Below are 14,650 nucleotides of genomic sequence, written 5' to 3' on the forward strand. Positions count from 1 at the left end.
AATGCTGGTTATTATTTTATGGTAGAAGTTTTGAATATTTTAATAATAGTGGATAGTGACAGCATGTGTTAGAACAGTTTATATCTGTTATGATAGTGAATTTACCTTCAGTTCTCCATGGGCAAAAGCAAGTACAGATCCAATAATCATTTGACTTTTGGATAAAGAATAGAAGACGTTGTAAGTTGCAAGAGCCATTGCAGATGATCTGAGCCTTTTGTTAAATTGAGAGCAGGTAGAGGTAGCTTAAGTACCCTAACTATGAAAGAACCTTTCTGATGTGTGTGATTCCTTTTTCAGTACCAAATATGTGTGCTGTGTTCTGTCATTTGCATGTGCTACAATTCTGGTGTGCAGAACAGCGACCTAATACACAGATTCTAAGGAAACAGCCTTTCTGTGTGTTGGACTTGAAATATGTTTGTTTTGTGTTGAACAGATAAGGTTTGGAGAGAATGTGTACTTTGAGGACAATGGCTGCATATTTCTTTCAAAAGCAGATGATGGTAAGGGATTTCTCTTCCTAATATGGTAGGATTCTGAAAAGTGGTGTGCATGCATCAGTTAGTGTTCCTTTTCTTACATTAAAGCTCTGTTTCTCAGAGTAACTAAAAATACTTTTATAAAATTCTTTATTGATGGATTAACAATTCTAGAATTCTGAATCCAAAAAGCTGAGGTGAAGAGAGTTGGAGGGTAGTACATCTTCACATTAAGGCAAGTTTCTTAAGAGGAAAGGGAGAAGACACTTCTTTTCAGAGCCCTAACTTAACATTTTGAAAAAGAAAAGAGCATTCATGCTTTTTTATTTCTGAAGGGCTGAAAAAACATTACTGATTGTATTTATTAAAAACAACTGTGCTTTAGCTGTCTGAGCTTTAAAATTCAATACATGTACTACAGGCCAAGATCTACGCTTTTAACATATTTTTAGTAATAACTACAGGACTTTTTTTTTTCCTGGAACTGTAAATTTTTTTTGTTAAATTTTACCAAGAACATTTGCCAGTATCTTGCAAGAGAGATATTTGGTGTTGATGAATTTCAGATGCTTCTGAATATTGCAGATTTGTTAAATCCAGGCATTATAACCACCATTCATTTTGACAGCATATTAATTACAGGAATTTTTTTTCTATTTTTTTATGTAGAATGTGAAGGAAATGCTCGCATTTTATTCAGTACTGAAGAACTTGGCTTTCCTGATGTCTTTCTTCAACGGATCAGAATTTCACCAGATCAGAGATACATGGCCATCAGCTTAAAAAGTGTAAATTCTGAAGAGTCAACCTGTGTTGTTATGAAACTTGGTCATTTTCCTGTTTTGGAAAAAGTAATTCCAAGTGTATTTAACTTTGGTGAGTTGTTTATAAATGTCCTGTGGATCCCACCAGAATTCAACACATTTTTCTTAGTCTACAAATAATATTTAAGTGTTAAATAAATAAATAAATAGGCAACATTTAATCTTTATAGCTGTTGAATTGTTTCTTATTTATGATTTCTTTTGCACTGCACAATTACAAGTTATCTGGTGTGGGTGAAAGAGACTTCTTGCTTGATACCAGTTTTCCTTCAGTGTAAAAGCAAGCATTTATACATGTTAGAAGAGTCAGGCATTTATTTTTTGTATTGAATTCAATTTGCTGCTTAAATTTACTGGCATTGCTGTTTGGGATACAGGGAGAAATGTTCAGCTGATAAACTTTACAGCTACAACAGAAGTCACTGATAGCTGTAGGCACTTTGCTTCACTGGAAAAGTGTGAAAGTACTGCATACTAGTGAGTATTGGCTGGAATTTCAACTGGAATCTAGGATTTAGGGCACAATTCAGAGCCCAATGAAATCAGCCAGGTCTTGGGCCAGTTCATTCAGAATATATCACAAGAGCTTTACATTGCTCTTAAAAGAAGGAGAGGTAAACTGAAGTGAATGGAAAATCTTTCTGGTTTTATAGTATGTTAAAGAATATAGCAAAAAGAGTACAGTAGTATGTGCACAGTGTGCCACATCTTGTATTTTGGGTTATGTTGTTAGATGTCATCGAGTATATATCACGCAGTAAGCAATTTGCCTGAAAATTTACATCTTGATTTTTGTAAGGTCTAGGCTATAGAAGAACTTGGATTTCCCTTCTAAAGGCTTTTCTTCATAGTGAACCCTCAGCTACCTGTGTACTTCAGAGCCACATCGCTGTTCAGATAGCAAATTGTGTTGCTTTGGTGTGAGACTTCCTCAGGTTTCATATTGAAAATGAGTATTTATGCATACAAGAACTTTTTTAAGTGTGTTAAACATCATTCTGGTGGCTGTAGGAGCAGCAGAGATGACAGTAATTTGTCTGGATTAGTCAGATTACTAAACTTCAGAATAACAATGTTCCTGTATCTATACATTTCTAATGCTGGTGGACACGTGTACAGACACAGAAAACTGGAGAATTTTTATCTCAGCAATACCCATGGGGCACAGTGCATCATCTCTTTTCTCTGAATGGTTTGTGTGCAGTCACATGTGGCAGTGCAGAGCTCTACTGTCTTTATTATCTCACTGACTCTGTGTAAACCTCTTGTTTCTCTGCTCAAACAGCCACATATTTTATTTTCCTGTTACTTCCAGAACACCCACAGGGTCAAGAGCTTCCTCTTTTCTGGGCCTTGCCACATTGTACTCTGCCTTTTTTTTTCCTTTAATACATTATGAGATTCTTGTTCTGTGGTATTCAGAGAAAACATGAAGAAAGCTTTTTGTAGCTTACCCCAGCCCCCACAGAATGTAGAAGTGCTGTCCTCAGTTTCATGTCAGCAGCAACCCACCTTTTCCAGCACTGGGTCCAGTGTTCATGGCACTCCATTTTCTCTCAGTAATAGTATACACTGTTCCAAATTTGATATGCATTTGTCTTTTTTCCCAGACTGGGCTACGAATGATGTTCTGTATTACACGAGTCAGAAGAACCTTAAATGCCAGAATGTGTTTATGACCACTTTCACTCATCAGAAATATACAAAGTTAGTTTATACAGAAGAAGATGCAAGGTAACACTTACCTAAAATATAATACAGCCTTTACATATTTTAGAGTATTTTATATGTAAAATATAACTGGTTCAGAAAACAGAATGTTCTGTATCATGTTTCAAATGGTAAAATGCCTTTTTAAGTTGTATTCTGCTGTCAGTAGGGACTTATGCAGTCTGGGAATGTGCTCCGTTCTCCTTTTGATATGTGATCAACAGAGATTTAACTTTCCCCTCTTACCTCACGAGTTCAGCTGAGTTTATAAATGTCAAGGTCACTCTCAGGTCAGGGTGTCCTTTAATGAATGTGTGACAGTTTCATACAGGGTAAATCAGACTGCAGATTTCATTTTGTTTTCTCTGCTATTGATGTCTGATACATCTTTTAAAAAAACACAGAAGTTCAGGCTAATCCTTGCTCTGGGTAATGGATGAGCAAAATCATTACAGCATTCCCAGAGATAGAACTATTGTTGACTGAATACCCTCTCAATAACCTTTCTTTAAGCAGTGGTTTAGGAAGACAAGAAAGCTCTTCACTAAACTGAGTGCAGAACTAGTTTTTCAGCCATGTAGCTTGTGGTAGATTTATAAAGCATTCCATAAATGTTTGTGTTTATTCTTAATTCAAGTTACATATTCAGTAAAGAAATTGCAATTATACTTTCATCTAAAAAAAAATTTGCAACTGAGATGGAATAAATAAGATCCCTTTGTTCCAGCTGCATTTGATGCATAGTTTTGGAAAATCAAGTTGCACTGACCTGAGACTTCCCCACAGGGAAACTGTTGGCATAATTCTGAAGGTCACAGTCATTACAGTAAATCTACTAGAAACTTACTCTAAAGGTTCATGTGCTACTGTAGCTCATAGCTGAACTCACTTCTTCATCAGAGATGGCAAGATACTCTTTTGTATTGCCACTGAGCAGTTCCATTCTACATCTCACCAGCTCTTCTATTTGCAATCAAATATTTATTTTAGAAGCTGACAATTTCTTGACTTCCTTGAAAAAAAAAACCCTGCAAAGATTCAAAAAAATGTAGTGTCAAGGTCAGTGTCCTTGGGGAGAAGTGTAACCTGCATTTCAGCTCGACCCTCTTAGAGGTAAGGTCAGCAGAGCTGAACTGTTAGAATCTCTCCTGAATGCAGTGCCGCATTCTTGCCAAATTCATGGGTGTTAGAGAGACAGGAGGCTGATTTCTTGCAGAATTTAGATCCCCCTCTGTGCTTGTCCTCCTGAAGATGTCAAGAGGGTGCAATTAGAAAAAACAGTAGTACCAAAAACCCTGGAGTTCCTCCACCTGAAAATAATTGAAGGCACGGAAAATGCTATCTTAAGTATCCTTTTCTTCACCAGTCAAATATTTTGAATTCTAGAGAAGTCATTACTGCAGTCATGCGTGTGATCAGTAGAATGCACATTACAGCACTCAAGCCTACAATTTCTTGATGAAATCTTGTGCTGGTTTGAAAGCAAACCAGTGAGACTCCAAGTCAGAAATACAATTTATTAGGAAAAACAAAACAATAAATGCAACAGTACAAAAAGAAACCACTGACAGAGTCAGAAAGCAATGTGACACCCTGTCAGTCAGGGTGTTGGTAACAGTCCGATGAAATGGTGGCTGCAGTTCTCCTGGAGTGATGGGTCTGTTGGAGCAGTGATCCTGTAGATCTGGTCTTTACCTGAAGGTCCAGTGGTAGCTCTTGTCCCTCTGGGAATCCAGCAGGCAAAGGGCTCCCTGTGCTGATCCAAACCCCAGATTATATCCCTGTGGGAATGCTTGGCTCCTCCCCCTGGGGTGAAGCATCTCACAATGGGATGATATAATTTTATGGGTCATGCATGGGTCCCTGACAGCCCATTAAATAGAGACAGCCTCCTGATCAGGGATGAGTAGGAGATAAGGATCACTGCCCCACCTGCTTTAACAGTTTGTGAAGATGATAATAGAACACATACTATTGGTTACACCCTACATTGTAACCTAGGACAAATCTGAATCTTTGTGTTGGGACAGTTTTGCTTTTAGAGACATCCAGTCTTAAAGACTCAAAATGGCAAAGAGACTGCTATGTCTCAAGATGTGATATTCCAGTTAATTAGGATGACTCACAGAAACTTGAATCTGTATTTTAGCCTGAACTTCTGTAATATTAGCATCCAGCCATACTCTGGTTATCATTCTGCTTTCTGTTTCTGGATTTTTGAGGCATTTAGAACCAGTGGCTCTTCCTATTTCTTAGACAGTTCCAAAACTAGTTCCTTCCTTTATCACTGGAACACTCTGCCTTGTCTCATATAGGCCTCTGTACTTCTTTAAAAGAATATTAATTTTTGTCTTACTTGCTTCAGACAAAGTTAGGTCAATAGCACTTAGACATTTTATCAATTTATCTTTGTAATAGCTCTTACTTTTGTTATTGCTGTCCCCACATGATGTCCTTTATTAATTTTAGTTTAATTATCCATTACTATTACAAAAAATATATGGTTACAAGCTCAATAAAAAGTTATGCATTTTGCCCGAATTTTAAAGCCTATCTACCTCAACGAGCCTCCAGTCTATCTCAGTGATACAAAAACCTGCTTTCAGTTTGGCAGCAACTGGACTGCTCCCCTTGCAGATTTGAGGTTCCACACACGAGATTGCAGGTTTTTGAATCCCAGGACAAATGCAGCAGGACTGGGTTTGGGAACCATGTAGCCTGGAATTTCTCCAGCCTCCTTACAGACATACTGTTCCTTACCTTGCCCATGGGGAACCCCATGGTTCTGAGCCAGCCAGTGTATTTCTAACATACTAATCAAGTTTAACCTTTTTCTTTTTTTTAAATTATTCCCTACAGATTCTTTGTAGACATTTATTGCACAAAAGACAGGCGTTTTCTCACTATCAACAGTAACAGCAAGACAACCTCAGAAGTTTGGCTGGTTGACTGTAGACATCCTTTTAAGGCACCTGCTCTTGTCCAAGCACGAACACAAGGGATCATTTACCACGTTGAGCACAGGAATGATGAGTTATATATTCTTACTACATACGGAGAACCTGCAGAATATAAGGTAATTTTAACTGATAAGTAGATTCATAGGATTCATTCGGATACCTATTACAGATCATATACAAAGAGCAAGGCTGGTTTTAATTCTGTGCTTCACAGCTTACTGAAATGCTTTAAGAGAATTACACAGAGCACCACATGGATTGAAAGACTGATAGTGCTAGGTGGAGTCTTGCCTGTGGCATGCCAATTTGTTTCTGACCCCTTTGACAACGTCAAGAAATGAGTATGCCTTAACAATCATTTCCTTTGTATTAAAAGTTAAGTTGGTGATCTCAGTCTGTATAATCAAACTATCTACAATTCTGCTGGCCATGCTGAAAGCACTTACTGCATTAAAGTCTTCTATAATCTTTGAGACTTGATCTTTGCCAACTCTTACTGAATTGTTCTTGCACTTTGCCTAAGTAAAGGGAGTTTTAAAACTCTCCAGTTTTAGACAGGCAAACACCCCTCAGTACAAATTAGTATTTTTTGGTAATAAAAATGTTGTGTGAAATCACCTGTATGTCTGTCTCTACCTCTCATTTGTAAGTCTTAATACATCTTATTAAAAAAAGGTTGTTTATTTTGTTTTTGTAGTTGATGAAGACACCAGTAGCTTCCAGTGGCAAGGAGAACTGGCAGTTAGTCTATGCACTGGAGCAGAAAACCAAAGTAGTAGACTTTGAGATGTTCAGTGATGACTGTATCATGTTCCTGAAGAACGCTGGTCTTCTTCACTTAAATGTGATTTCTTTTGTTTCACACTCAGTTCAGTCAATAAAGGTAAGTTTTAGCTTCACTTAAGCAGCATAATATTTTTCCAGCACTATTTCATTTTTTTTAACTTAACATTATAATGAAAGCAAAGATAAATTCCAAGAGTAAAAGTGGCTTGGAAACTATAATACTGCCAAGTTTGTTATTATGATTAATTGTATTACCTGTGGCTGTTCTTCAGAATTTCATGTGGTGGCTTATTGCAGCATTTAGAAAGTTAAAGAGCAGCTATGCTATGAGTCAGTTCTTTCTTCAGCGTATTACAGTCAGGCTTTTTACAATACAGCTGATTTCTAATGTAAAATAGGACTTGGTTGCCTAAACACTCTACTTGGATTTACTGGGCCTATTTTTGGCTACACTCATCCGTGTCCCTCCCACATAAAAAAATGTTCAGAAGACAAGCATGGACACTGCCCCATAATAAATGGGAAGAGTTGCTATTGCAGTACAATTGGTGCAAAGCATTTCTTTCCTTCTCTAGTTGTTGTAAATACTTGTGGATTAAAACCAATGGGACTCAGTTCAAACCCAGGATTTCTGGAGACCATTCAGATGAAATATTTAATTGATTTGTTAGCCTGAAAAATACAGTCTGAACTACTCACAGGTTCATTGCAACAAGCTGCCAATGCTGCATTCTATAAAACTCCTACAGGAAGGGGTTTTCAACAAAGTACACTGCAAGGTCTCCAAAATCTTCACCTTTTAACAGGGTCATAGCTTATTTATTCAGAAAGGGTCTGCGGTTACTCAGGAGAAGTTGGACTTTTGTTGCATTTTCAAAAGTCTCTATCAACCTAACCCAAGTAAGTAATGGCCTTTCAGAGGGTTTGACTTATGTCCCTGCTGCTCTCAAAGAATGAATCTTGATTTCTTTCATTCTTAACAGAGTTTAAAACCTTAAATATAATAACAGTAAGTGTCTGAAGGTGAATGTGCCAGGGAAAGGTTTTGTTCCTCACAATGGCTGGCACTAGGAACAAAGTTAAGATGAAGGGCTTTGCAGTGGCTTAGCATTACTGAGCTAACTCAGCCAAAGCATAACAACTGACATGGACTTGGCTGTATAACATGTTGAAGTAGGACTGGAAATGCAAGGAGAAATAGGATCTAAAACATAAATAAATAAAAAAAATCCAGGATCAGTTCAAATAATGTTTTAATTTTTAAAAAATCTGCACTAGTGCCCATTTAAAACGGAATTTGAATTTATTTTCCTTTTGTATTTCATTGTTGAACTTTATCCAATGGCTTCAGGGGAAAAGTTCCCAAAGTCTTACACTTTTTGACTGTTTAATTACTGAATTTAAAAGAAATACAGATCGTGCTACATGCAAACTGAAGATTATTAGTTGATATCCAAAGTCTTGTTCTCTGAAGGACACACTAAGCTAAATTCACAGAAGCAGTGTAAGGGTCTCACTGGAAATGCCATGTTTTCTCAGCTACCTACGTGGGCCTGTGAATTTGAATTGGAATCTCATCCTGAGCCTACCACCAGCAGTTGCTATTTTCAGCTCTCCTCCCCAGTACACCCCCCTAAGCGTTTTGCATATTCATTTAAAGAAAATAATCTCATTGAACAAGCTGTGGAAGAGGTACCAATTAGCACGAATTGTCACACTACACGTTTACTAGCTAAAAGCAAGGTAAGATTTTTCAGTCCTTTTCGCATTCCTTTTATTCTTCCCTTCCTCCCCACCCATTTAAAGAAAATGCATTTGGCAGGGAATAGAGATTAAAAAACGTAAAGAGCAGTTGGTGCTGTAGTTACTAAACAGTGGGTGTTTTCTTCAGTGCTATAGAGAACAAGAAAGAATTAAGTCGTGATTTTTTTCCCCCATTAACCTGTGCATGCCAGAGGAGATAACAGCACCCGATGAGTCAAGAATCTTAGTATAGTTGAAGTTAGAATTGCTAGTTGATGTGTGGCATTGTACTCCACATGATAAGTGAAAAAGCTGCCAGCTGTTGCAAAGAACACCCCACAACCAGCTGCACAGTGTAGATCCTGAAAGGAAGGTTTTAACAGCCTGAGTTTAAAAATTTGGAGTTGTTAATATGGAGTTTGTACTGTGGTAAGTGGTAAACTATTTTGTTAATAACATATATTCTTGGTGTTAAAGGAGGAAGGAAGAGTTGGGTGCTTGGGTAGTTTAAAAACTCCTCAGGTGTTGCACTTAAATGAATTCTATACTCTGCGTCCCTGAGCCCACACAGCAGAGGCTCAGTCTTGTGCTTTATTTTCCAAGAGTGCTTTGTACATTCTAAGTGAAAAAAATTACTGTAATCAAAAAAAACCACATTTTAAAATAAATAATTGAAGTTTTCATTGCCATGTGTCATTGAGATTTCTGCAATGTCCCTTATTGTAAAAATACTCCTTCTTTTCTAGGATGAAACTTTGGTGCCAATTACAGTTTTTCATAATAGGAATTCTAAAGAGCTACACAGGAAACCACTTCTAGTTCATGTATATGGAGCTTATGGCATAGATTTGAACATGAGCTTTAAAGAAGAGAAGCTGTTATTAATTGAAGAGGGTTGGATATTAGCATATTGCCACGTTAGGTAAGTCAAATACAAAACACAAGATTTTAATCTGCAGGATATACAGGTATTTCTTGGTGTGCAACTGAAGAGGCACAGAAATATGTTTTTTCATGTAGCTGTACCTAATTCATTTCTTTTCAGATTTTTTAAAGTAGTTTTTAAAAAAAAAATTTATCTCAGGGAAAAAAATAATTAACAGCACATACTGCATTTAGGTTTCTTAAACCTACAGGATGGCTGTATGGAACTTTTAAATCTTTGGAAGTCTCATGACTTCTTGTCTCATCTTTGCCCAAGAAAAATTTTGATAACACGTTCAAATTGCAGTGACGTGTTAGCTCCCTCTCATTCTGAGGGCATTGTGTGCTAATGATCAGCCTGTGTCTTCTGAAAGCCACTCACCTTCCACAGCAACAAGAAAGCCTTTCACCTGCATCTCTTGCTCTTTTATTGGCTAAATCCTGTCTCCAGTTTAGCTATAAATCTACCAGTTTTATAAAACCCCCATGTACAATAGGCTTTACATTTTCCCTGAGATAATAATTCAGTAGGTAAAGATCTAACAAAGAATCACTTTTGGGCGGGGAAGGAAGGGGGAGGGAAACAAGAAACTGTTTGAAATACCAGTCCCAAACCAAATGCAGCATACAGATGTATTCAGTCTGCTGTACCTGGTGGCAAACATTGTGCTGTTCTTCCTCCCACCACACTAAGTATATTTTGATGCAAGCCAGGCCTAGATGAAGATGGATTCTTCACCCAAAGATGGCAGACTAGTCAGTTAATTCATTTTCAGCTTGAAACCTGAAAACAAACTTTGTGTGGCTTAGAACCAAAATTGTGCTTGTGTAGAGAGAAATGTAAATTAATTTCATAATTTTGTATTACAAAGTACAAGATTTCAAGCAGTATTTGAAATTCACAAACTAGAAAAAACCAACCAAAACCTAACTTTCTAACAGTGTCAGAATTTAAGGCACACAGAAGACAAATTTGGTGTGGAGCTAAGAAATCCTATTTTACTGGTTTTAGTAAATGCTAGTGTTAGTGATGTGTAAGTATTGAAAATGTTTTAAATATTCTAATAGTCTCCTGTACAAGAAGATAATATTCCTATCGGGTTTTGTGTTGCTTACAATGACACTGTCATTTCCTAAAGAGGTGCTTTTCCTGGGAGTTCCAGAACAAAGCACACAAGGGCAAAGAGTTTCCTTATGCATTTAGGATTTTCCCCAATCACCACACACGGATTTACTTTGTTTGCATGTTGTGGTTTTTAGCTGCAATGAAGAGTAAAGCCAAAAACAGAGAAAAGAAGAATTAATTGGGAAGACAAACGATGGTTTTGCAATTCTGTGGATGCTGCTGTCCTTTCATTATCTGCAGCTTTGCTGTGTAATGTCTTTCCAAGAGACTCCAACTTGAATTGCTTTAAATTTCAGGGGTGGAGGAGAGCTAGGCCTTAGCTGGCACAAAGATGGATGTCAGCAGAATAAACTCAAAGGTCTCCATGACCTTAAGGCTTGCATCACACTGCTGCACAAACTGGGATTTTCTCAGCCGAAACTCACAGCACTAGAAGCTGCCAGTGCTGGAGGAGTTCTTGCAGGAGCCTTGTGCAACACTGATCCAGAACTGATCAGAGCCATGGTTTTACAGGTGAGGTGCTGCAGACCTTTTATGGATCATAAGTTTCAGGACTGGAGACATTGCAATTGGGAATTCACTTCCCTTATTTGTTTGAGAACATCTTGGCTCAGTCATTCAAAGTCCTCTGTCCTATTTGCCAACTTATTTTTTTAATATCGTCTAAGGCTCCTTTCGTAGATGTTTTGAACACAATGATGAAAACTCATCTCCCACTGACAATTGAGGAACAAGAAGAATGGGGAAATCCATTAGAAGATGACAAATGTATGAAGTATATCAAAAGCTACTGTCCATACCAGAATATTAAGCCACAGGTAAAACTTTGCTTTTCTGTGTGGAATACCACAGTAATAAAGTGTGGTGGTTGATAAGAAAATTTAAAAAACCCAATATGAATTATTATGGTAATAATCTTAGGAATATTTAGAGTCACAAGTGATTACTGAAATTAGCCAAATGTCTTCTCCTAAATAATCAATAGATTTCAAGCCCTGCTTTTCTTACAGTACTCCCAAGGAAGTAATAGATTACTCTGTCATTTGACAAACCTCAACATGCCAAATACCTTCTCCGTTTGTGGGGGGTTTCTGTGGCTTTTTCAGACTTTGTCACAGGAGGAAACAACACTGAAACGGAAAAGGAGCTATAGCTTTGACATTGTCATCTCAGGGGAAATCTTTCTCTGTTTGAAATGATGTGTTAGCTGTGTTGCATAGTTGCATTAGGTAAAATCTTACTATTTAAAACCAACTAATTTTATGTCCGGAAAGATTGCAAAAATAAACCTCAACGATTTGTGCTAAGGTGAACCACTGCATGATTGTTACTCTTTTGTTGTTTTTTTTTTGCAATCATCAGCAAGCTGACAGGTGTCAGACCTTTACCAATGGGGAGAAGATGTTTTTGATGACCTTTGCAAGTAGCTGATCCCCTACTATGAAGTAATTTTTCAGACCAAAATACTTTTTGCAGTTAGAGTAAAAAAATGCTTTTTTGAGAGTAATTATGTAAAAGATGTGTTTGTAGATAAACCCTAACAAGTTGTACAATAAGAGACAAATTTGTTACTCTATGACAAAACCCAGCTGTCAAGTATTTAACTGGTTTTGGTTTTTAATCTTAGTGTTATCCTTCAGTTTTTATCACGGCACATGAAAATGATCAACGGATACCACTACTGGGAGTTCTACAATATGTTCAGAAACTTAGGAAGGCTGCCCAAGATCATGCCAGCAGAACAAGTAAGAAAGGTAAGGATAAGGATGTTACAGATATATGGAGGTAACTAAACCAAATATTAATAGCCACGTAATTACCACAGAGATTGACTCCTCCTTAAATTAATTCATTTGTACAACCTTTGGGACCGTTTCCAGCAAAAGGTACATTCAAGCCTCACTGTTTTCTAGTACTGTCTAATCTGGGGAGAGGCTTTTACTGTCAGTACCAAAAGATGTCTTTAATCACCTTTACTGAATTTCATTATGCCTCGTCTCTGCTAGCAGCACAACTGCAGTGGCTGAGAAAGGACAGCAGGAAGAGAAAAGCAGCATTTCCAAAAAGACTCAGAGGGAACAAACACGCTAAATCAACAAATATTTTTCAAGTATGCAGTTAACAGAAATACAAGTAGTTCATCCAGCAAACCCCTATATGTTGTTTTTAAAGGATACAGAAATTCTGTCAAGACAGAAGGACTTACCTATCCGTAAACAACTCACATCCCCACTTAGCTTTCTGCTCCTTCATTCAATGTTAAGTGATCACTAGCTTTATTGTTCCAGGAAATTGGATTCCTAATATCATCTTAAACATTCAGGCAAATGGCAGTCACTGTGATTCATCTTGGGAGGACTCACTGAATGAGGTATGATCCCTTTATTGCACGTGTCTGTAACATGTTGGAGGGAGGTGTCCTCTCCATTGATCTTCAGCTTCAGCAGTCATCTAGTCATTGAATGTATGGTTAAAGTATAGAAAAGCTGCAAGAGCAACTGCTGGATTCTTACATTTATATATATAAACCCCAGCAGTTTATATATGTAATTATACGTGTTTGTCTATCTATTTCTATTTATAGATATAAAAGAGACAGTGGCAGAGCCAGACTATTGAACCTTGTTGTGCCTTAAACCTCAAAATAGTGTCTAATTCCCACTGTAACGTGCTGAGAGCTCTGAATGAAAGGTTCCAAGTGGTGCAAAATATCATTCCAGTAGGGGAATAGTCTTGCACTGTAGAGTATTAACTGCTTAAAAATTATCATCCTATTTACTTCCACCTGCCTCATGAGTAACCCATATATGATGGGTTTGATCTTTACATTTTGAAATGCATCTGTACTATCAAAGCTCTTACAATTAGGCTTCAAGATTTTGCACTTCATACAAGTGTTACAAGCAACATAGTACCAAGACTTGATATATTGTTATTGATGTCTCAGACTATCACAGTTGGGTACAGATTTTATTACTGTTAATTTGAACAAATCCTAGCAAATATTATTTGGCTGTTGTGGCAGTTAATCCCAGAACAAATTCTTTCAGGAAAAGCTTCATTCTCTCTTAGGGCAAGGTGTTTCTTAGCACTAGGTATTGGAAAGGAAGAAGATCAGAATAGCTGCACAGGAACCTGAAAGTTTATAGTGCAAAGAGTTTTAATTTTTGATAAAATATTTTCATTATTTTAGGTTGCAAGACAGCTTGCTTTTCTGAAAAAAGAACTTGAGGACGTATGCCATCTCCAACATCATAGCAAATCCTGCAAATAGCTTATAAACACATGGACCACCTGAAGAACTTTGGGTCAGACTTTTGTTTATATGGAAAGCAAACATCTTCTCCAGAGGATGTCTCCTCTTGGATCACTGCTTTATGGGTGTAAGCCCACAAAGACAAAGCTGAGTGTGCCATTGGCTTATAAACATACAGACCAAGAGCTGAGTTTAGAATCATAGAATCATCAAAGTTGGAATAGACTTTTATGATCAAGTCCAACCGTTAACCTGTCACTCCACTGTAACCCCCTAAACCATATCTTCCAGCACCAGATCCCTCTTATACACGTCCAAGGATGGTGACTCCACCACCTCCCTGGGCAACCCATTCCAGTGCTTGACCAGGGAAAAAATTTCTCTAATTATCTACTCTGGATCTCCCTCTGTATTTGTTCTCAGACAGGGAGTACAGAAGTAGCCACCAGCACTAATCAATTTGTTCAGTACAGTGACCCAAAATGAGGAAAAGGCTGAGGTACTTAGCACCTTCTTTTCCTCAGTGTTTAAGACTAGGACAGGTTGTCCTCAGGACAACTGGCCTCTAGAGCTGATAGACAGAGATAGGAAGCCAAACAATCCCCCTGAAATCCAAGAGGAAATGGCTAGAGATCTGCTTAGCTGCTTGGATCCTCACAAATCTATGGGACCGGATGGGATCCATCCCAGAATGATGAGGGAGCTGGCAGAAGAGTTGGCCAAGCCTCTCTCCATCATTTACTGACAGTCCTGGCTCCCTGGGGAGGTCCCAGATGATTGGAAGTTGGCAAATGTCACACCAAACAGAGGACTGGAAGTTGGCAAATATCACACCAATC

The 14,650-nt window shown here is 37.8% G+C and overlaps 1 protein-coding gene across 1 annotated transcript in view; it reads left to right on the forward strand.

Moving 5' to 3' along the window:
- The window catches only part of PREPL (prolyl endopeptidase-like), a 16,759-nt gene extending 2,930 nt beyond the window's left edge, over window positions 1-13,829 (forward strand). The window contains exons 3-14 of the mRNA XM_009073005.1: window positions 440-506; window positions 1,152-1,358; window positions 2,917-3,040; window positions 5,876-6,092; window positions 6,674-6,859; window positions 8,302-8,505; window positions 9,252-9,427; window positions 10,852-11,068; window positions 11,224-11,373; window positions 12,183-12,309; window positions 12,844-12,926; window positions 13,749-13,829. Coding sequence (XP_009071253.1) covers window positions 440-506; window positions 1,152-1,358; window positions 2,917-3,040; window positions 5,876-6,092; window positions 6,674-6,859; window positions 8,302-8,505; window positions 9,252-9,427; window positions 10,852-11,068; window positions 11,224-11,373; window positions 12,183-12,309; window positions 12,844-12,926; window positions 13,749-13,829 — 1,839 coding nt within the window. The remainder of the gene's footprint in view (window positions 1-439; window positions 507-1,151; window positions 1,359-2,916; window positions 3,041-5,875; window positions 6,093-6,673; window positions 6,860-8,301; window positions 8,506-9,251; window positions 9,428-10,851; window positions 11,069-11,223; window positions 11,374-12,182; window positions 12,310-12,843; window positions 12,927-13,748) is intronic.
- Window positions 13,830-14,650: the final 821 nt, after the last annotated feature.

This window comes from Acanthisitta chloris, unplaced genomic scaffold (genome assembly GCF_000695815.1).
Source record: "Acanthisitta chloris isolate BGI_N310 unplaced genomic scaffold, ASM69581v1 scaffold21200, whole genome shotgun sequence".
In the NCBI taxonomy this organism is placed as follows: Eukaryota; Metazoa; Chordata; class Aves; order Passeriformes; family Acanthisittidae; genus Acanthisitta; species Acanthisitta chloris.